Below are 23,583 nucleotides of genomic sequence, written 5' to 3' on the forward strand. Positions count from 1 at the left end.
CTTTCAGGAAGCCTTTTAGGGCAGTTTTGGCTCCGACCTTGGCTAGATGGGTGAAGGAGGTGATGAGTAACTCCAGTATGGATGTGAGTGTTTTTGGGGCACATTCTGTTAGGGGTGCTATGGCTAGTAAAGCGTTTATGAGAAGTTCCAGTCTGAGTGGGATTTTAAAGGCGGATGATTGGTCAAATTATTCAACTTTAAAAAAAATTCTATTTTAAACCTGTGGAAAATGTGTTAAAGAGAGTTTAAGAGGAACTTTGAACATACATAATATTGGCCTCCAGGCCTTGTCATAAAATGCAGATTTTCCACAGTTTTAATGGGAAGAAAATCCTGATTCTATTAAAGGCACGGAGGCTAATATTATCCCGCCGCTTACCCAACCCATTTAAAATTCTTGTTTGATTTTGTTTAGGTTAAAGCTGAGAAGGTGGATATCGGAGACAAGCCTGAAGAGGCCGCAAATGGACTGGATTTTCTGGTTCTTCGGATGGGACTTTTTTTTATTCGCAGCTGTTAAGAAAGCAAGATGGCTGACTGTTCTTGTGTTATATGCCTGTTCAGTGTTCTAGAGTTCTATTGTGTTCTAGTTCTAGTTTTGATGTTGTGCTGTGTTTGAGAGCAATAAAGGATAATGCATAATATTAGCCTTCCGTGCCTTTTATAAAATCATGATTTTCTTCCCATTAAAACTGGAAAATCTGCATTTGTTGTTTGACTCTAAACAGTGAGGTGTCTCTAGCGGCAATATACTCCTGTTAGGATGCTACAAGCGAACAGTTTCAACATGTATTTGAATAATTTAATTTCTTAGATGCAGCCTTCTTTACTTTAAGTCTTGCTAATCCTTAATATTTTATTTATTGAAGCGAGGAATGTATGTGCTCCCTCTCAAAATGCACCTAACTGTTTTTTTGCTGAAACAAATAACAGCAAAAACTATGGTGAATAGTACTTCACTTCACTTGGAGCAATAGATATTACAGAAGTTGCCAAACTTTTTACTTCTTGATGTCATCACCTCAATCTTTATTACAGTGAGGAAATAAACAATCTATTCACATGTGAAAAAACATATAGCAATACACATTAAAGATTTATCTCACACAGAACCAAAACACAGTTCATGAGCAACACAATCCCAGAATTAAGACAGAAGAAGCATCACTACTTCAAGGATGTGAAATTCCTATTGCCCGACACCGAGGATGTATTATTTGGGGTCAAAGGCAATACGTTTACCTGTTTATATAATTCACTGGACAGGTAAGCACAAAACAATGCAGCACAAACCCTTTGTCTGTGAGTTTACAGTACCACCATATGAATCTGTGAAAGAGCATTGCTTGATACTAGGGCAAGGTTTATATCCACATGTATGAGTTGTTGAAACTAGTTTATGTGGTTCATTAAAGCAAATATGTTGTTGCTCTAAGGAAATGCTGTGATCTCATCTTGTATTACTGACAGTGGTTCCAGTATAAAATAGTGTACATGTTTACAAGCTGTAACAATTTGAGGCTATTTATGAGGCTCTCTGATTATATGCAAATTCACGCTGCAGGTGAAAACAAGATTTCAAAATAAATTGTACACGAAAAAAATTGAAGGTTGAAAAAACCTTGTTGCTAAACTAATGTGCAACTTTAAATGCCATATCTCCAAGGCATCATTTTGTAGACTGATTTTGATGTGCGTCAATATTTAAAAAAAGATTACTATATAATATATTTTTTTTTAACATTTGGCCAGAAACTTTATTGTCCATTCACATGGGAATAGGCCAACCTAGAAAAGAATACCGAAAACAAATTTATGGTTCACAAGGGAGTGCAGAGTGCTATGAAGGCGATTGTCCACAGCTATAAGAAATAGGGACATCGCCTTGACACGCGAACTAAGGAGGCATTATAAATTGGCACAAACAAAGGCAGAGAGAGAAAGGGACGAAAGGAAATGGGAAGAACTTGGAGAGTCTATTCTGCATCCAGGTATCAGGCTGTTTTGGTCCCTTTTGTCAAAGTCAAAGGACAAATTCGAAAGGTCACCCCCTTTGGCCATTAACATCCCAGCATATACGTGGCAAGACCATTTTAGTGCACTCTATTCCATTATTTGCACTGAAGATAGGGTACTGACTTTGCCTGACCAATGCCAATTAATATATGGCCTCTCGTTTACTAGAGAGGAAAGGTTGGCCTACCTGGAGGCAATCATATCTGCTAAAGCTCCAGGGCCAGACGGCATCCCAGGAGACCTTTTCAGCTTAGATAAGGAGAATTGGGCATCTTACCTATTGGCACCCTCCAATGACATCGCTGGCAGAGGGACAATTCCAGAATCCCGGAAAGGGGCCAAAGTGATTCCCATTTTCTAGAAGGGTGACAGGGCCAAACCTTCCAACTACCGGCCAATCAGCTTCATCCATTGTGCCTAAAAAGTCTTCTGACGTTCCCTTCTAACCAAGATCCAGGAGTGGATGGATGAGAATCACATCCTCTCTCTGCTCCAAGCAGGATTCAGACAGAAGACTGGCACAATCGATCAAGTATTTTGCCTTTTTTATTTTTACTGTTTTTATTTGTTTTTCGAAGAATCATCCTAAACATCAGCAGGTGTATCTCATGCGTTACAAAATTAGGATTATAATCAGTAACCATTCTTTGTAGAAATGCTGACCAAACCATAAAAACATTCCTTTTGACATTTCCCCCCCACAATCTCATCCTCTACAATAGACATGTACTATTTAATGGGTCCCCTTGGTGAAGCCTAGAGACTCAGGTTAACGCTGTAGTCTCCTCCTGCTTTTTCCACTTGCGCAGGATCCGAAAAATCAGCAGATTTCTTTCCTTTGAGGCCCTTGTCCAGGTCATCCTGGCCTTAGTCATGTCACGAATCGATTATTCCAACTCCTTATATGCCGGGATCCCTGCCTATCAGTTACAGCGGCTTCAACTGGTGCAGAACCAAGCGGCCAGACTCGTACACGGCCAACCTGGGTCGCACCACGTAAAACCCCTCCTGAAAAGTCTTCACTGGCTCCCAGTTGCCAAACGCTGCCTCTTCAAACTTGGCTGTCTGATCCACAGAGCTCTTTCATTTCACGGGCCAGTCTTCATAGCCAACAGAATTCAGCGATACATCCCCCGCCGCACCCTTCGTTCTGCCAGCTCCCATATATAGATCCATATTTGCAGGCCATTCAGTCACGGTGGGTAAGACTGCACTGCCCCAGTATTGGCAATATCTCTCTAGGCAACTATGAGGCCTAGGTTACTCAGTAGTAGTTTGTGTCAGGGAAGATCAACATCTGTGTATATCCCTAGAAGGATGTATTTGAGATCCATTGGGATCATTGTTTCGAGTACATTGTTAAGCTCTTTCACTATCTGTTTCCAATATCTGCGGATTAATTAGCACTCCCACAGAGTATGGATGAAGGAACCCGTGTCCGTACTACAGCATAGACACTCTGGGGTCTCTGCTCTGCCCAGGACGTGGAGTCTCGCTCTGTCGCAATATATCCTATGTAGGACTTTGAACTGTACTAGGTGTATCCTAAGCTTAATCGTTACTTCTCTGGGAAGCATTAATGCCATTTCCCAGTCGATGTCTTCCAGTGCACCAGTAGTACCCTCCCATTTGCTTCTGAGTGGGGATAGTGTATCAGGAATGTTGTTAATTATCGTTTTGTATGTCCAGGACACTGCCTTTTCCAGTATTTCTTCCTGTAACAGTCGGCCTTCTAACGGTGCATATTCGGGGATGTCTGTTATCTTGGGTTTTTGCGCTCTCCAGGCATGTTGGAGAGGCATGTATCTGTATTGTTGCTTATAGGACAAACTGTACTCCTTTTGGATCGATGGAAAGGTTATGATTTCTCCTTTGTGTATTATGTCCCCTATCGTTGTGATCCCAATCATGTTCCACTCTTTGAAGCCCTGAAATTTTGCTAACTCAGGCAGTCGCTTACCATCCCATAGCTGTGTGGATTTAGTTAATCTCTTTTCCCATTTCATCTGTATCTCTGCACCTTTAGAGGCTTCAATCACCCTCTGCTTTGCAGGTAATAAACTTTGCGTTCCAGATCCTCCATATATGTAGTGTAAATGGGAGTGTTTCTGAAAGTGTGTCCTCTCTAAAGTGTATGTAGGGTGGTCACCAGGTGCATGCCCCCATTCCTTAATAACTATTAGGTGCGCTGCCCTATAGTAGGCCTATATGTCTGGGAGGGCAATACCCTCACTGAACTGACTGCGCTGCAGGGTTTGAAGTGCTACTCGCGGGTGGCCACCGTCCCATAGCAGTGTACGCACCTTGTCCGTGATTGCCTTAAAGAGCGTGTCTGGGACTTTGTAGTACGCATTTTGAAGGATATAAAGCAGTTTGGGGAGCGTGATAATTTTGTACATGGCAGCCTTCCCTAGCAGTGTCAGAGGGAGACGTCTCCATCTGGCAACGTCTTCTCAGAATTCCTGTAGGGCCCGCTTGATGTTATACGTGAAGAAGTCAGCTTCATTTGTGGAGATATATAAACCCAAGTATTTGAAGCCCTCTTTAGCAATATGTAAATGTTCTGGTATAGAGTACATAGCCGTGGTGGTTCCAATGGGGTAGAGTCTGGACTTCCCCCAATTAATGTTATATCCTGCGTATGTACCGAACTCTTTAACTAGGTGGAATATGAAAGGTAACGTTGTATTGGGGCTAGAGATATACAGTAGGATATCATCCGCATAAAGGGTGATCCGTTCATTTGTCATCCGCCCCTTGGCATCCTGAAAACCATTTATTTCTGGGTGAGCCCTAAATATGCATGCCAGTAGTTCTAAAACCAGTGCAAAGAGCAGGGGAGACAGTGGGCAACCCTGCCTCGCACCCCTCTGGATTAAAAATTCTGCTGACTTTACCCCGTTGACTTTCACTCGTGGCCTGGGATTTGCGTATAATAGGTCGACCCAAGTCCGGAAGTTCCTCACGAAGTCAAATTTTATGAGTACCTGCCTCATAAATGGCCAATGAACTGTATCAAAGGCCTTTTCGGCATCTAACAACAACAGCATCAGGGGGATAGAACTGTCTTTTACTGTGTCAAGCAGTTCGCAAGTCTGCAGAGATTAAAACGTGTGACCCGTTTAGGCATGAACTGGGTGGCGTTGTTTTACCTGTTATGCAATCACGTTATCTTATCTCCCTGACCACAAGGGGAAGACTTTGCATGGCGGATGAAGTGCGCTACATCTGAATCTTTTTAGAATGATGAGTTTTGATTGTTTGATGGATGTGTGTGTATGAGTGTTAGTATGGCATTTGTGAATGTATTGAATTGGTTTATGAGTTTTTTTGAGTGAATGTAGGAATGCTTGGTTATGTGGGGCATATTTGATATGACTTTTTGTATTTTCTATTATCTGTTTTGTTATGAAATGTTAAATAAATCTTTTTGAAATAAATGAATAAAAATCTTTTATATCTTTCTATCATGTTGTAACTTCAATTGTGGTATCTGTTGGCGGGTTTCAGTGAGCTCAGTTCTGCATTTCATAATTATGGACTCATTTTGAGCCTTCGTATTAATTAGAGGGGGCAGACTTTTTTGTAATTTGTAGTATCCGTTTAGGCATGAAGCCTGACTGGTCTCTATGAATCAGTGAGGTGATTATTATTAAGAGATGCTTCGCCAGAATATAGGTCAAAATCTTACTTTCAATATTTAGTAGAAAGATGGGAAGGTAGGAGCCGCAGCTCTCTGGGGGTTTGCCTGGTTTTGGTATAACCACCACTGTTGCCTGAAAGAGGTCTGGTTGCAACACCCCTTCTTCCCTTGTCGCACAGGACATATTTAGCAGCCAGGGAGCCAAACGTTATTTGCCTTTTCATGCTGTATTGGAAGGGGAGCCAATATATAGCCTTTATGGACTTAAAATCAGCATTCGATCTTGTCCCCAGGGACAAACTATGGTGGGTGCTTAGGGACATGGGTATGCCCCTGGAAATTCTGGCACTGATCATAAGGCTACATGAAGAGAACTTCACCCAGTTGAGATGAGGTGGCCAGGGACATGTCACTGATCCCATTAAAATACAGCAAGGGTTCGACTGGGTTATGTCCTGGTCCTCATCCTCTTTTCACTCTACATTAAGCAAGTGGCTGAGCTTCTATCTGCTATACCAGCAGACGCCCCCTCGCTGCAAACCAAAAAATAGCCACCCTATTATTTACAGATGACACTCTTCTTGTTTCAAAAACTCCAATGGGTCTACAAAAGTTATTGAACCAATTTAGGATCTTTTGTGATGGGAGAGGCTTGGAAATTAATACCTCCAAAACTAAGTTAATGCTGCTGAACCCCCATAAGACCTTTAAAGGAGACCTGTTTTTGGACAATGCTCCTCTTGAGAGAGTGGGCTCATTCGATTACCTAGGAATTAAACTATCAGAGGATATGGCCTGGAAATCCCATCTTAATAAGGCCATCCTCAAATGTTCCCAGGTAACCAGGGCTCTGAGGAAGGAGCATTGCCCTTCCTATACTAAGCCAATAGCACCTGCATTGAAATTATATAGCTGCAAGGTCGTGGATAGTGCCCTATATGGGGCTGAGCTGTGGGCATGGTAAGAGCAAGTGACCTCTCAGCAATGGAGGACAAGTTTCTTGGAAAGTTGGTATCTCTCCTGCAAAGTACCCCGCTTTGCCCATTAAGCCTTGATCTGGGCATCACACCCATTAGCGGCATAACAAAGCTTCGCCCCCTGCCATTTTGGCAGAGAATGGTTACCACTCCCGAACTGGCACCTTATGCAGCAGCTTTTAATGAGGTTAGCGCCCTAGACACCACTAAAAAAATATGGCTGGATCAAAAGACTCTTAGACAGCATTGGTCTGCCGGGTCATAGTATTGGCTGTCCACCAACCTTCACCAGATCAAATCACTATATTGGGCATGGTTTGAGCAGACAGGCAGACTAACAGAAGAATTTAGAGATCTGAAGACCTGACGCTCCCTTGAAAGTTATTTGGATATCATTAAGGTGCCAGCCGACAGGAAGCTCTATATCCAATTCAGGCATGGTAGTCTGCCAATCAATGCTTTCACAAACTCTTGGCAGATTGATAAAGCCCAGGCCCTTGCCAAAACGAATCGATAGGTCATGTTCTTTTTGCGTGCACAGCCTATGCGAAACCCAGGGGCAAGGGGTTGGTCCCAGTTTGTAGCAATTTGGGACCCAAGATCACAGAGTGGCCCTGCGCATATTGAAATCAGATGCAAGACCCTTATTTGTTTGCGCAATTGCGAAATTTCTGGGCCACTTCTGGGCAATCAGAAGGAGATCACTGTCAATACCCTCACCTATCCCTGAAAGCCATTGATGTGACGACTCCCTCTTATAAGACTAATTGCTTAAATGGCTACTCTTTTTAGATGTAAATAAATGTTTTATCTCCTAACACCAACAAATTTTAATCTTGTACTCTTGATCTCATGTAAACATTGATGCTTTTTAGGTAATCTTGTGATTTTTTTTTTACTTCATGCCTTGGAATTTTCTATCAGGATAAGACCACTGTACAAAATTTTATGAGCGCACTTGCACTTTATGGGTCCCAGTTCGTATTGTATCCTCTGGCTTGCCTGCGGCACCAAAAGCCATGAATTACGTGCTAACTATTGTTTAGGTATCCCGTATATGTTGTTGTTGTCTTGTCTTGTTAATTTTTGTAATGTTTTATAATTGCATCTGTTTTAACGTTTATTTGTATGTTGTTCCAAATCGGAAAGTATGTCCGTTCTGATTGTTGTATCTTTTACGGTATTTTTACCAAAATAAAGATTTCTCACTGACCGATATAATCAATGTAAAACCATTTTGGGATTCATTGTGGGCAACATGAAAAAGAATTAGGGGCCCAATTCTTGAATACCATCAAAAGAGTGCACCAAAAGGAATATGTTCTTACATTAGTTACGATTTTCATCTTTCAGGAATAACAAGAGTTTACAAAAGTAGACCTGGAAACAATAATCTTTTCATACTATTGTGAATTCCATTTTCACATGAGTTAATATAAACACATAGATTTGCTCATGGAAAAATCTGCTCAGTGATTGCAAATTCGCTTTTCTTACGTAATTTTATTCCCCACTGTGGATTTTTTTTATTCCTCCCATTGTCAGGAGTAAATTTCCAACATTGTTCAGTGCGGGAAGAGAATGGAGAGGAGATGATGAAAACCCTATACTTTTTAGTTTGTGCGTGTGCACAGTCTCACAGGCCATTCCAACTCTGAAATTACCACGTATATCCCACTTCGAGTCCTGATATGTAAATTTGTGGAAAGGTGGCCAAATTAAGACCTTGCTATGATTCAACACTGACATAATATGTACCCTAGCAAAATAAAAGAGACTATTATCAGAAGTCTGATATAATGAGAACATAATTTTTTCACATGAATGCATGACATACCAAGCATTTACAATGCACCGGTCTCACCTTTGCAAAAGTTAGAGCTATTTTCATTGTAAATGACAACATTTTTATGTATGTGTTGGTTTTGAAAAAAGATAAATAAATGGCATTGTCATTTACAATGCCAATAGCTTAATCTCTCGCAAATGCGAGACCTATTGCATTTGCACACACACACACACAGAGCCACACACACACACACACACACACACACACACACACACACACACACAGCCACACACACACACACACATAGCCACACACAGAGCCACACACACACACACACACAGAGCCACACACACACGGAGCCAAACACACAAAGAGCCACACACATACACCGTTCTATGGCCGTGCAGTCTATGACTATTGCGGGGGACACCTCTGCGCCCCAGCCCCCTTTAAGGAACCTCACCAAACGGAGGAGGCTGTGACAGGCCCTGGCTGTGCAGCAATGTCCGGGATCAATGGTGACCAATAACCAAGACAAAACAGTGGTCGTGACACCTCTCTGCACGATCACGGGGTCAGAGGCAGAGGTCAGAGTTGATGAACACACCCTTCCACAGATTCAGGAAACATTGAGTGCGAGGCAACACCTTTCACTCAGAGCACACAGCGAAACATAACATGAACCGGGATTCCAGGGGGCAGAAGCGCAAGCGGGTGTTTATAGCATTCAGATGCAAACACAACACAGGTGCCCCCAGAAAACACACGACCCTTGCAACAAACCAGACCTAAGGCATCTTCTTCAACACATGTGCTAATGTTATACTCAAGTGCCTTAAAGCACCCGCTGCTGGCCAAGGTTACTGCTCAGATTAATAGGCATTCATTTTTCTTTGCATTGTGATTTTCTTACCTGCTTATCTCAGCACATTAGAGAAGCTGAGTACAACTTGCATGTCTGTGTGTTCCGTGTGCCGGCATCAGTACACCTGTGACTTGGTCTCCGCACTCTGGGTGGTTGCCGGTGTGGAGCGCGCCTTGGTGTGGGGGGCTTGTGCCGCCTGGAGCCTTGGTCTTTCTCGAGTGCCGGGTTCCAGGGGTGGTTTTCCTCACGTAACTCACTCCGAGCAGCATCCTCCCTCCGGACCCGATATTCCATCGCTATCCTTCGTGCACGGGTCCCCCCCAATCTGCCTCAAGTGTGTGTGCGGGTCCCTGCTACTAGGGGTCTCTCTCAGAATCGGATGAGAGCTGGTCATCTCTCAGTGGGGTTAGTGCCTGCTGCAGGTCTCCCTCAGTTGAGGGATGCCTGTCTCTAAGGAGTGAGGTTCCCTTCCTGTCTCTCGGAGGGTAAGGCTACCAGGAGCTGCAAGTCCCCCGGATGAGTTCTGTCCGTCTCTCGACAGGTGAGGATGCCCGCCTGTCTCTCGTGGGTGCAATAGCTGCTGCCCTCTCCCAGGGATGAGGGTCCCTCAGTGGGTGCTGGTACCGGACGCTGCAGGTCTCTCGACAGGTGAGGATGCCTGCCTGTCTATCGGTGGGTGAGGGTACGGGATGCAGTAGGATGCTCAGAGGAGGGCTACCCATTTCTTAGCCGGAGAGGGTCCCGCCTCTGCTGCCTGTGCTAAGGACACGGAGAGACAGATGGTGCATTTGAGAGTGAGGGAAGGTGGGACGGGCAGTCAGTCCGAAGGCTCGCCCTCTCCCCTCCTGCGCCCTCCTCCCTGCCAGCCATTGGCCGGAGACCAGCTCATCCCTGTACCCCAGGGAGCCCGTGTCAGACCTCCATGCCCCGGTACCTGCTGGAGAAAGCACAGCTGGATGCGTGCACCCGCCCAGCCCCCTGCAGGGCTTGGCACACTCACTTTCACTAGACACAAACCCACAGCAGCACACACTAATAGAAACGAAAACACCCACTGTGCACCCCCACAGGCGCTGAACCTCACTGTGTGCCTGGGGCCTGGTGTTCTACTTCAAAGGGTCCTAAGAAAGCGAGCTCTCTTGTTACCAACCAGCAGGCACACAGAGCTGAGCTCGTAACAAAGTACAGCGCACTGAGGCAGCCTCTCACCGCTGGGTGTGCTCTGCAGGTCCGAATCTTCACCGTGCCTTGCAGCAGTGCCAATGAATGAGTGTCTGGTTTGAATGGAGAATCACGGCGTGTAGGGGAATCAGGCAACTTGACTAAAATAGTGAATTTATGGAAAGCGGACTTTTGGACTTCGTGTGTTAGCAGCATTTCACCCCTAATGACGCGATGAGGTCAGGAGCGTGGCATAACACAGAATTTCTCTTTTAGCCCTGTCCTTTTCAGATAGGCTCAGCATGACTTACTGCTGTGGTAAAAGGTTCCTTATCTTCTTTATGGGGACATCTGGACCCATAAAGAAGATTAGAAACCTTTCAAGCCAGCAGAAAGTCAAGGAACCCAATCTGAAAAGGACGGGGCTAAAAGAGAAAGAAGAACCTCTCTCCAATGGCTGGCCACCGTTTTGCATGAACGGTGACGCCAGCCAATGGAAAAGAGGGGCGGGGCTTAACCTCGCTAGTGAAACTCTCCCATCATCATTAAATCTCGCCAGCTCGACTGTGCATGTGCACAGTCTTTCGCAGGCCGAGACCTAAAAAGATATCGGTGGATTCCTGGGTTTATTATTAAGTTTTGTGTAAATGATCAAATGCAATACTATTGTTAATGATTTTTGGCTGAAATAAATAGGACTGATGATAAATGCTCCTTGTTGTTATATGAAAATTGAACCTAATCCTAACCCTCAAATGTCAGTGAGTGAGTCAACTCTACATGCGATCCAATAAGTTGCCATGCACAATACAGACTTTCCCTGAATTGTCGGTCTGCTAAGAGGCAAATCATTCCAAGCATTGGAATATGTTTCTACAATAGTAATCCAAACCCATCTTCTTAAAGCAGCCAAAGATGTTTTGGAACCTTGACTTGTTGCTTGAATTGCAGCAAATGGGCCAAGGGCTTTTAAGCCACATACACCTTGCATGAGAGAGTGCGCTCAAAGAACTGAGTGAAATCACCCCTCTATCCTGACCCACCCATAGGTGGGTCCCCAGAGTTTGTCCCACCCCTTCCTTGGGTATAAAGTAGGAACCCCTGACTACAGGACTTTAGATTTACCTGGACTAAACTCTGACACATAATCCTGGAACTTTGACGATCTACAAGGGGCTAGATAACTGAAGAATCTCCCTTGGAGTAAAGGAGTTACTCCCCTGCTTGGCAGGCACCTAAGACGCATCTGACCGGTTTGTATCTCCGAAGCTCCTGCCAGACTCCGAAGAATTTGCAACACAGGAGGTAGGTCCCCAGACTTCCCAGAGGCCGACCCGAGCCCGCAGCAAAGCTGAGTCCCCTAGCCCTCATGGGAACCAGAACCCCTGGACACCCTGCACATTTGCAAGCGCATATGCTTCTTGGCGATCCTTGAGGCTGTGCAGTGGGCTACTTGTAGTCCAAGCCCAGAGCAGCGTTTCCACCGAAGATTACTGGCCTATACCCACTGAGTATCCCGTGGGCTGGTATTGTGTGATTTCTCTTGAGGTCCCTTCGCGATCACTGGTCCTTCGACTGGTGGGTCCCTGTGAAGGCAACTCTAACTTTCAACTGGCTTCCCTGGTTGCTCCAGATGTGCCCTGACTCTCCACCACTTGGGGAGTTACCCGGACCTTGCTGGTCGCACCAAAGCATCTTTTCTCTTCCTGCGTGGGTTGCTGTTGCCAAGGCTTGTTGTGTTCAATCCGAGCACCGACACCGCAGCACTCGACATCCTACGTGGGACAGCTCGAATTCAGCTCCTGGTCATCGTTGACGCCGCCTGGTCCTTGTGGCTGCAGAGTCAAGCTTCACCTCTTCGCACCTGAAGCACCCGACATCAGTGGGTATTCGTCTATCGTGCCCCTGGTCACTGGCAAGTGACCCAGACTCTGTCCCCTCTGCTTTCAGGTTTATCACATTCTAGATCAAGGCTTGGATCTCTCCGGACACTTTACAGCAGGTCGCCATTGAAAACGACGACGCGACGCAACACCATTTGACACCTATGCACCCTGCTTCCCTGGGTGAGGAAACTTGAGTACTCTAGTGCTCCCGTGGGTGTTGGCCCTAGAAAACCCTAAGTCTAAAGCGGTTTGCTCAAAGTCCTCTCCTAAGTGTCCTTAAACTTTAAAATTCCAACCTCGACTTTTCCCATAGAAGCTAACGGAGCTCGCAGCTGTGTTCTCACACTGCACGCGTCCCCCGTGGGCCCCTTGTGTCACTACCTTGGGTGGTTCCTTGGGGTCCCAGCGATTCTACATACTCTAGGCACTGTGTCTAGTCAAGTCGTGGTTCTTATACCACTTTCTTAATATATGGTTTGGTCTCCCCCCGGGGCCCATTGTATATTGTGCTTTTTACTGAAGTTCTAAAGTGTTGATATTGTGTATCTTGTTCTCTAATCTCATAAAGAGGTTAGTAGAGAGTGTTTAGTAAGAAATACATATATTTTATATACATCTTGTGTTGTTCTCCTTTCAGTTGGTAATTCAAGAGGTTATAATCTGGTAAACCAAGCTGCGTTACACTCCTTCAAGACTTAGCCTGAAGGCTGCTCTCCATAGCTACCACTAGGATAGCTTTCAATAAAGGTTGTCTTCAAACCTATCATCAATAAGGGTTGTTTGGACTAGTGCAAGGTGCCCACTAGAACTAGTAGACAGCCTATGCTAGGCCAACTTCTCACACTCAACATCTTGTGATTCTGGGCACATCACTTAATCTCCCTGTGCCTTATAAAAAAAAAAATAATTAATGTGTCCGTCTGTAATGAAACTGGTGCTCATGTAAAGCGCTCTCATAACTAATATCTTCTGGTCTAGTTTGCGCTATATAAAACTGTTAGAAATGGAGATCTCTTGTTGGCTAAGGCTTGCGCCAAAGCCAGGCAGAGACCACCACTCTAGTCAGGGAAAGGGAGTTACACACCAAAGATAATCCCTGCTCACCCCCTTGGTAGCTTGGCACGAAGAGTTAGGCTTATCTCGGTGGCGATGTGTAAAGCATTTGCACAACACACACAGTAACAACACACTAGGCACACCACAAAAGGAACTCCACACAAGGTTATATAAAAATATCCTTTGTATTACAATAAAAACACATCAGATAGTAATCACACAATATACACTGTGCCAACTGACACGGGCAATATTTAAAGGACAAGGCCACGTGGACCACTGTCATAATTAGCACTTGGTAAAGAAATAGTAAAAAGTAAGCATATATATGAACTTAGAACACAGCCAGTAATCACTGGGAGACACTATTCTCAGTGTCAACCTGTAATATAAATCATAACAGGCACAGTATCACATATGGCGAGAACTCTATTCTGCGCCAACCTCATAAGCTAAAATAGGATAAACCACAATCTCACAAACATAACTTGCATTAGAAAATAAACTTAAGAACATAACCTGCAGTAGGGAATACATCAAACCTAGACAACAGTAGAGAAATAAAACACAAGACAGTAGGTCAAACCTAGCAATCATAAAAGCACATCTATGAGCATAAATCAAGGTGCATAGAACATTCTGCAAACATTACATTTCCTAGCACCTATGTAAAAATGAAATTAGGGCCTTGCGCCCTACAAACCTAATAGTCCCCTGGGCCAACTGGCCATCTCTAAGGGGCTCAAATGCCCTCTGTCCACAAAGTCGGGGCTGCTGCCTAAGCAGCGAAGGTCAAGGGTGTGCCACTGCGCAAAACCTAAACGTGGCAGCTGCCCACTACTTGCTGAGCAGCTGGGAGTCTGAAAAGAAGGGCCTAAACGTTGCAGCTGGCACTAAGTGCTGCGCAGCTGTGCAGGCCAAGGCAGGGGCTAATGAGTGCGTCTCACTCCTGGGTTAAAGAACGTGTCCCCTAAAAGAAAGGAAGAACCTAAACAGTGCAGCTGCCCACTACTTGCTGGGCAGCTGTGAAAGCAAAACTGCGGCATGGGCTCCCACTGCCCCCTAGGACAAATGTGCAAAGCGTTGGAGCCATCTGGCTCTAAAAGAAAACATCTCTCTTGGAGCACTCTGGTTCCTGAACTGATTATGCGCCAACTAGGGAAAGAACTGGCCCCCAAAATACTGGGGAGCGCGCTGGTGCTTTAAACAAATGGGCCCATGGTGGAGCCATAGGCTCTGAAAATAATTAGGCCAATATAGAAGAAAACACTTGCCCCAAGAGTTGCCGCAGTAACCAAATGGTACCCCCAAGCCCTCCCACACAAGGACTTTAAATAAATGGTGGGCACGTTGGAGCCATCTGGCTTGTAACATGATTAGCAAAACCTTGGAGCGGCCCTCTAGCAAGCGGGTCGCTCAGGGGACCAAAGCACTGTCATGGGTCCAGGGGGCGGGCACAAATCACGTGCCCCGACACCAACCCCCCCAAACAATGTAGGCATCCGCCTGTACTCACCGGGGCCTCGTTGGACTCCACTCGCCTCTCAGCCTCCCTCGAGTGTGACGGGTTGACATGGGGCTCTCTCTCACACGGAAGCCCCGTCGCGTTGGGCATAGTGCGTCACCCGGTCCCTTTCCTGGGACCGGGGCTTTGAGGTAGGCGAGGCCCCGGACTTCTCCTCACTTTACCCGGGGCTCTCGGACATTGCGGCTGCACTCTGCTTCCGGGGCCCCCCACAGCTCATGGGAGCCCCGCAACTCTCGTGGCTCTTCCGGCCCAGCAGCAGGTCCCGCCCCTGTCACGGGCAGGAGTGCCTGTCTTCCGGGTCGGCCGAACGAGTCCGCGACGGTGATGCTTAATCGCGGACAAACAAGGGGTAGGCTTCCTCTAATTCAAAATATAAAGCGTGGTAGGCACCCACGATAAATGTAGCAAAATGCGGGGCGGGCACCCGTACAATTTAAATGAAAGCCCCATAAAGCGGAGTAGGCTCCCGCTATTAATTATTAAATAAAAACGAAGACGCAAGGTGGGCACCTGCGCACAGGGCAAACAATAAGCAGGCATAATGCAGGGTGGGCACCTGCAAGTAAACACAAAAATAAGCGGGGTCGGCACCCGCCAGGAGAAAAACAGAGGGGAACCCCCAGGCAGGGGGAAGCTCTCTGGGAAGCACAGCGCTGGGGAGGCAAAAGGTCCTCACAGGTAAAGAAGGGATCCTGGGGCAAAGCAGGAGGATCCCAAGGAAATCAAGTCTTCAAGGCATCCAGGGGCAGGGCAGAGCCCAGGGAGGCAAGCCTTCCCCTGAGCCCCAGCAGCAGCACGCCCCTGGTAGATTCAAGTATGAACAAGAACATTTTTCATGGGGTCACAGCCCCTTTTTATACACAGAGTACCTTTGTTTCCAAAGGTGCAGGCAAGGGGCGCACCAGATGCAACTGGTTCTTGAGCACTTTGTTTTGCTCAGCCCCTCTGCCTATTCATAGGGTGGGTCAGGGACATCGGACACACCATAGGGGTTGGAGCCAGCATTGTGGAGGGAAGGCCCAGCCCTATTCAGGTCCCAGGTGCACACCTCCCTCCTATCAACATGCAGATCTTTCCATTCACCTCCGGGGCAGATCCATCCTGACTCCTGGAGCCAGGCACACCAGCCAGCTCCAGCCAATCACACGCCAGACAGTCAATTCACATTCACTGCCCAGACATGCCAACTTCTAGAAGTGGCACTTCCACACTAGATACAATAAAGTTGCGCTCATCATCGCGCAGCATTTAATCTCACGAGGTCGCACATACCAAACTCGACCCTGCACTCCCCACACAATTACCACTAGCACACATATCCCCCATGCATTCCTATGGAAGGGCAGGCCACTGTCAGCACACACACTCAGAGTGCGCACGCACCTTACACTGGGCCACAGTGCTAAAGTGCGCAGAGGCCTAAAACCACTACCACCATGCCAGAGGCTAAAGGCAAAACGTTTAGGGGTGAACCTGCCAAAAAGGCCCAAGCCCAACAAAAACTCTAAAAAAAAAAAAAAACACTTCCAGTAGCAGGACAGGTTGAAGGCAGCGAGCCTGAGTCCTTCGATGCTGGTGGCTGCCTCTTGGGACAGAGTCAGGGTCAGAGTCAAGGAGGGTCAAAGGCTGGGGAGGCGAAAGAAAACACACTAGCAGAGCAGCAAGTGGACATGGTGGTTTGTGACTGTGTGCTTCCTATTGCAGGTACACAACAGTATGTGCGTATCTATTTGTGAGGTTGCATGATTTTTGGTAACACTGCACAGTCCATCAACCATACCTGACTTAAAAATAAATCACACAGATAATTTAATAATGGGTGACATACTACAACCTACACTGATGAAAGAACAAACGATTTACAACATGTTTAGCATTAGCAGTACATCACGCATGCAGTAGAAAATACTAATGTGAGTGAAAGGAAATGACACCCACCTGATCTGAACTACGCCCGGGCATCTCTTTTCTGTTTTTCATTTTTAGCCTGCTGGGCAAAAGTTAGTGTTAGTGATGCAAGTAACCACTGGGTGACAGTCCTCCTTTGGGAAAATGTCAATGTGATGTTTTATTAAAGTGGGTTGTCACAGCAGCTGTAATTTACAACATTTAAAAGGGGGCACTTAATATGAAGTGCTAGCTGATTTTTAAAAATAACACCTGTCCTAACGTGCAGACCATTAAATAGCCAAAACAAAATGACATATCATTCAATGGGTCATAACAAGAGCTGTTATTTACAGTGCTTAGAGTAGGCAAAGTGTCTGGAGTTTTTACAGTTTAAAATTGTAGTTTTAACCTTCCTGTGATTGCATATTTTATCACCTGGTTGTGTTTTAAACTTGTGGTTTTTCCTTCCCATGATTGCTTCGATTTAACGTGTTGAATTGTGTGATTTGCAGTCCAAACTCTGTAGTTTATACCTTTCATTCCTGGTGACAGTCAGTTTTACCTCCAAATGTCTCCTTTGCTCTGTGATAAGCCCTGTATGTTAAAACAGTGCACCCCAGCCAGCTTTTTGTGTTCACAAGCCAGTGAAACCAGCCCCCTGCCTCCCCCCTGCCCAGCAACAGGGATATTCTACAGCAGAGGGTGCTTCTGTGAGCTGTTTAAACTGTGTTTACCAGAGACTGTGCACTTCGTTTTTTGGCCTGGAGAAAGAGTAAAGTTTTATTCAAACAGTATTGTTAGATTTCAAGTTAGTGAGGCCTTTACCTGTAAAAGTCCAACGTATGAATTGAGCCTGTCTGTCTCCTAGGAGATTCTGAACAGGAGAAGCAGCTCCCCTGCCCCCACCCTCAGACCAGCAGACCCCGACTGGGGATTGGCTATTCAGCTACCAGGCAAATCTGAGCCCTCCTCTCACACCTCCCAGGCCCCTTAAAGCTTTGCTGGGTGCATCCCAAATCATTCTCCTCCATCTTGTGAGTTGCAGCCTACCTTTGCCCCAGATTGCAGTGAGCAGAGCCCAGCAAGTGGAAATGAGGCAGACTAGTGCTGTCTCTTCACCAAAACAAAAGTTGTTAAAAAAACGAGTTTCCCTTTCTGTGATTACTATCAATTTTAAATTGTAGTTTTAACCTGCCTTTGATTGCATATTTTATCACCTGGTTTGTGTTTTAAACTTGCGGTTTTTCCTGCCCATGATTGCTACCATTTAACATGTTGAACTGTGGGATTTGCAGTCCAAACTCTGAAGTTTATCCCTCTCATTCCTAATGACAATTCAGTTTCCCCTCCAAATGTCTTCTCTGCTCTGTGCTTTGACCTGTATGCTAAAACAGGGCACCCCAGCCACCATTTTGTGTTTACAAGCCAGTGAAACCAGCCTCCCTGCCTCCCCCGCCCCCCACACCCCCAGCAAGAGGAATATTTTACATCAGAGGGTGCTTCTGTGAGCTAGTTGAACTGTTTACTAGGGACTGTGCACTTCATTTTTTAGCCAGGAGAGGGAGTAAAGTTGTATTCAAACAGTATTGTTAGATTTCAAGTTAGTGAGGACTTTACCTGCAGAAGTCCAAAGTGTGGATTTAGCCTGTCTGTCTCCTAGGAGATTCTGAACAGGAGAAGCAGCTCCCCAGCCCCCACCCTCAGGCCAGCAGACCCAGTACTGGGGATTGGCTATTTAGCTACCAGGCAACTCTGAGCCCTCCCCTCACACCTGCCCAGGCCCCTTAAGGCTTTGCTGGGTGCACCCCAAATCATTCTCCTCCATCTTGTGAGTTGCAGCCTACCTGTGCCCCAGATTACAGTGAGCAAAGTCCAGGAAGTGGTAATGAGGCAGACTAGTGCTGTCTCTTCCCCAAAACAAAAGTTGTTAAAAAAACGATTTTCCCTTTCTGTGATTACTGTCTTTGCCTGTGGTTGTTACAGTTTAAAATTGTAGTTTTAACCTGCCTGTTATTGCATATTTTATCACCTGTTTTGTGTTTTAAACTTGTTTTTTCCTGCCCATGATTTCTTCCATTTAACGTGTTGAATTGCGGGATTTGCAGTCCAAACTCTGTAGTTTATCCCTCTCATTCCTGGTGACAATTCAGTTTTCCCGCCAAATGTCTCCTTTGCTCTGTGCTAAGTCCTGCATGTTAAAACAGTGCACCCCCAGCCATTTTGTGTTCACAAACCAGTGAACGCTGCCCCCCTCCCCCCAGCAACAGGGATATTCTACATCATAGCGTGCTTCTGAGAGCTGTATAAACTGTGTTTACTAGGGACTGTGCACTTCGTTTTTTGGCGGGGAGAGAGAGTAACGTTTTATTCAATCAGTATTGTTAGATTTCAAGTTAGTGAGGCCTTTACCTGCAGAAGTCCAAAGTGTGGATTGAGCCTGTCTGTCTTCTAGGACATTCTGACAGGAGAAGCAGCTTCCAACTCCCTGGCCAGCAAACCTTGTCTGAGGTTGCTGGGACCTTATATGGTCTGCTAGTGGTTGGTACATGTGAACACCGATTGGTGGTTGTATCTGGTGTTTCTATTGGATTAGGGTTGGTGCCCTCATTGGTTGGGTATTTGAGGGTTCTAATTGCTTTCTGGGTCTGTGATTCAATCAATGTAGGGTTGGGACTAGTCCTAGGGTTAGGATTTCTATTGGAAGTAGGGACTAGGGCTTCCTATGTTATTGGTTGTTGAGAGTAGGATAGGACTAAGGCTAGGGTTAGACCTTTATTTGGAAGTAGCGATTAGGGCTTCTGGTGTGATTGGTTGCTGGACTAGTTGTGGGACTAAGAGTAGGGTTAGGCTTTCAATTGGAAGTAGTAACTAGGGCTTCCTGTGCCATTGGTTGCTTGGACTTGGGTTGGAACTACTGGTAGTGCTAGGGCCTCTATTGGAAGTAGAGATCAGGATTTTTGAACTGATTGGGTGCTTGGACTAGGTCTCCTATTGGTTCTAGATTTTAGGGCTAGTGTTGTGGTTGGATAGTGTTAGGGCTAGGGTTCCCATTAGCTTAAGGGGTCACCTGATTACTAGGGCTATAAAAGGCCAGGCGTTAGGGCGTCCCAGCTAAGGGCAGAGAGGACAAGGGCAGTTGCCTGTTTAGGGCAGAGAGGACAAGGGCAGTTGCCTGTTTTAGCCTGTTAAGGGCAGAGAGGACAAGGGCAGTTGCCTGTTTGAGCCTGTTAAGGGCAGAAAAGACTAGGGAAGTTGCCTGTTTGAGCCTGTTAAGGGCAGAAAAGCCAAGGGAAGTTGCCTGTTTGAGCCTGTTCGAGACTGACCAGGGCCAGAAATGCTGCCCATTATACTTACCTCCTTTATGCATCTATATACTTTCAATGTACTTATGGATCTATATATTTATCACTTTCTTCTAATTTAGCATTTCCAAAGCACTACCCTATTTCTCAGTCTATACTTCGCTCAATATATCTTCTAGCCCAAACTTCTGACTCATCTCAAACTTCTTTCTACTACTCTTGCCAATGCACTACCCTATCTCTCACCCTATACTTCGATCAATATATCCTCTACATCCACTCTCTCATTTATCCCAAACCGCATACCACTTCTATGAGCCCCAAAATAACCCTTTCTAGACTCTCTCCTACTCTACCCCTCCTTGCATCATCTGACACCGCTTTTACTATACCAATCCCCTAAAACAAACCTTTCTAAACTATTCCATCCTTTCTACCCCTCCCCAACCCTTCTCGAACCAAATAACTGACTAACATATCCACCACTAAAATTACTTTCATGTTTCACCATACTAATTCAACACTAATCCTGATGGGTTCCAGAGTAGCATGCTACTTGCGCTTCAAATCCCCTTCAGCGGTAGCAAGCGCTATATAAATACAAACCTCTTTCCCTCTTCTATCCCGCCACCTTCCCTTCTCTACCCAAATAACTGAATAACATATCCACTTCATATTTTACTATACTAATTTTCATCACTAATCCTTTATGGGTGCTACTCGGCAGAAAAAAGCTTCATCACCCATCAGGGGTAACAAGCACTATATAAATACAAACCTTTTTCCTCCTCTATCCTTCTGCTATCATTCCAAATCCAAATAACTGACTAACCTATCCACCACTTAAAATGTACTTGCATGTATCACTATACTAATTCAACACTTATCCTCTATGGATCCCAGAGTAGCGTGCTACCCGCCGATAAAGCGCTTCGACGCCTCGTCAGGGGTAGTAAGCGCTATACAAATGCAATTACAATACAATACAAAACAAGCATTGGAAATGCAATAGGTCTCGCACCATTAGAGTTAGTGCTTTTAGAATTGTTTATGGGTTTTTTTTGTAAATGTTTAGCATTTTTGTTTCCTGTAGCCAATGCTAAAGAATTACAAATAAAAAAAGCCATAAACATTTCTTAAAGCTGTAACTGAAATGGTCTGAGACCTATTGCACTGTGTGAGGGTGAGGGGTTGAGGGGTGAGTGAGGGTGAGGGGTTGAGGGTGAGTGAGGGTGAGTGAGGGTGAGGGGTTGAGTGTGAGTGAGGGTGAGGAGTTGAGGGTGAGTGAGGGTGAGGGAGGGTGAGGGTGAGTGAGGGTGAGGGTGAGTGAGGGTGAGGGTGAGTGAGGGTGAGGGTGAGTGAGGGTGAGGGTGAGGGAGGGTGAGGGTGAGGGTGGGTAAGGGTGGGTGAGGGTGAGTGAGGGTGAGTGGTTGAGGGTGAGTGGTTGAGGGTGAGTGGTTGAGGGTGAGTGGTTGAGGGTGAGTGGTTGAGGGTGAGTGGTTGAGGGTGAGTGGTTGAGGGTGAGTGGTTGAGGGTGAGTGGTTGAGGGTGAGTGGTTGAGGGTGAGTGGTTGAGGGTGAGTGAGGGTGAGGGTGAGTGAGGGTGAGGGGTTGAGGGTGAGTGAGGGTGAGTGAGGGTGAGGGGTTGAGGGTGAGTGAGGGTGAGTGAGGGTGAGGGGTTGAGGGTGAGTGAGGGTGAGGGGTTGAGGGTGAGTGAGGGTGAGTGAGGGTGAGGGGTTGAGGGTGAGTGAGGGTGAGGGGTTGAGGGTGAGTGAGGGTGAGGGAGGGTGAGGGTGAGTGAGGGTGAGGGTGAGGGAGGGTGAGGGTGAGGGAGGGTGAGGGTGAGTGAGGGTGAGTGAGGGTGAGGGGTTGAGGTTGAGGGTGAGGTGTTGAGGGTGAGTGAGGTGTTGAGGGTGAGTGAGGGTGAGGGAGAGTGAGGGTGAGGGGTTGAGGGTGAGTGAGGGTGGAGGGTGAGGGGGTGAGGGGGTGAGGGTGAGGGTGAGGGGGTGAGGGGTTGAGGGTGAGTGAGGGTGAGGGGTTGAGGGTGAGTGAGGATGAGTGAGGGGTTGAGGGTGAGGGGTTGAGGGTGAGTGAGGGTGAGTGAGGGTGAGGGTGAGGGATTGAGGGTGAGGGGTTGAGGGTGAGTGAGGGTGAGTGAGTGTGAGTGGTTGAGGGGGAGTGAGGGTGAGGGTGAGTGAGGATGAGGTGTTGAGGGTGGGTGAGGGTGAGTGAGGGTGAGTGAGGGTGAGGAGTTGAGGGTGAGTGAGGGTGAGTGAGGGTGAGGGTTTGAGGGTGAGTGAGGGTGAGGGGTTGAGGGTGGGTGAGGGTGAGTGAGGGTGAGGGGTTGAGGGTGAGTGAGGATGAGTGAGGGGTTGAGGGTGAGTGAGGGTGAGGGGTTTAAGGTGAGTGAGGGTGAGGGTGAGTGAGGGTGAGGGGTTTAAGGTGAGTGAGGGTGAGGGTGAGTGAGGGTGGGGGGTTGAGGGTGAGTGAGGGTGACTGAGGGTGAGGGTGAGTGAGGGTGAGGGGTTGAGGGTGAGTGGTTGATGGTGAGTGAGGGAGAGGGGTTGAGGGTGAGGGGTTGAGGGTGAGTGAGGGTGAGGGGTTGAGGGTGAGTGAGGGTGAGGGTGAGTGAGGGTGAGGGTGAGTGAGGGTGAGGGGTTGAGGGTGAGGGGTTGAGGGGTTGAGGGTGAGGGGTTGAGGGTGAGTGAGGGTGAGGGTGAGGGGTTGAGGGTGAGTGAGGGTGAGGGTGAGTGAGGGTGAGTGAGGGTGAGGGGGTGAGGGTGAGTGAGGGAGGGTGAGGGGTTGAGGGGGAGGGGTCGAGGGTGAGTGAGGGTGAGGGGTTGAGGGTGAGGGGTTGAGGGTGAGGGGTTGAGGGTGAGGGGTTGAGGGTGAGTGAGGGTGAGGGGTTGAGGGTGAGTGAGGATGAGTGAGAGTGAGGGTGAGTGAGGGGTTGAGGGTGAGGGGTTGAGGGTGAGTGAGGGTGAGGTGTTGAGGGTGAGTGAGGGTGAGGGTGAGTGAGGGTGAGGGGTTGAGGGTGTGTGTGTGTGACAGTAACTTGTGTGTGTGAGGGCAGTGTGTGTCAATGCAACGGGGCTCATGTTATCGACCTCAGAAGCATTAAAAGTGTGTCTTGGAACGTCTGAGGGCAGCTCGTGTTACAAGCTTGCTTTGAAGATGGTCATGCAGTGCTGGGAGTGGAGCAGATGGTCCTGTTTATGACCTGCAGAGCGCGTGTGAAGTGGGCGCGGATGAAGTGACTGGGGGGTGAGGGGTGTGCAGCCTGGTGTGCTGAAGCCTGGCAGCAGAGGCGGCGCGCGCCAGCAGAGGCGGCGCCTGCACACAAATTGGCTAAGTGGCTAAGTGGCTGGTGGCAAATGGACGCACATCAAAGGAGCCGCGAAAGTAGCATGCAAGCAGAGGAACCAGAGACTCATCTGATATCAATATTGTTCTCCTTCTGGGAGTGAGAAA

General features: G+C 46.9%; 1 protein-coding gene across 3 annotated transcripts in view; it reads right to left on the bottom strand.

Moving 5' to 3' along the window:
• Window positions 1-23,583, bottom strand: part of LOC144823664 (uncharacterized) — a 130,551-nt gene that overhangs the window by 104,479 nt on the left and 2,489 nt on the right. For 2 of the 3 annotated variants that reach the window (XM_078682375.1, XM_078682392.1), the window contains exon 2: window positions 16,860-16,908. In XM_078682375.1, coding sequence (XP_078538501.1) covers window positions 16,860-16,901 — 42 coding nt within the window. In that variant the 5' untranslated portion in view covers window positions 16,902-16,908. Of the gene's footprint in view, window positions 1-16,859; window positions 16,912-23,583 lie in introns of all 3 variants that reach the window. The other variant, XM_078682382.1, reaches the window with a different exon arrangement.

Source organism: Lissotriton helveticus, chromosome 1_1 (assembly GCF_964261635.1).
Source record: "Lissotriton helveticus chromosome 1_1, aLisHel1.1, whole genome shotgun sequence".
NCBI lineage: Eukaryota > Metazoa > Chordata > Amphibia > Caudata > Salamandridae > Lissotriton > Lissotriton helveticus.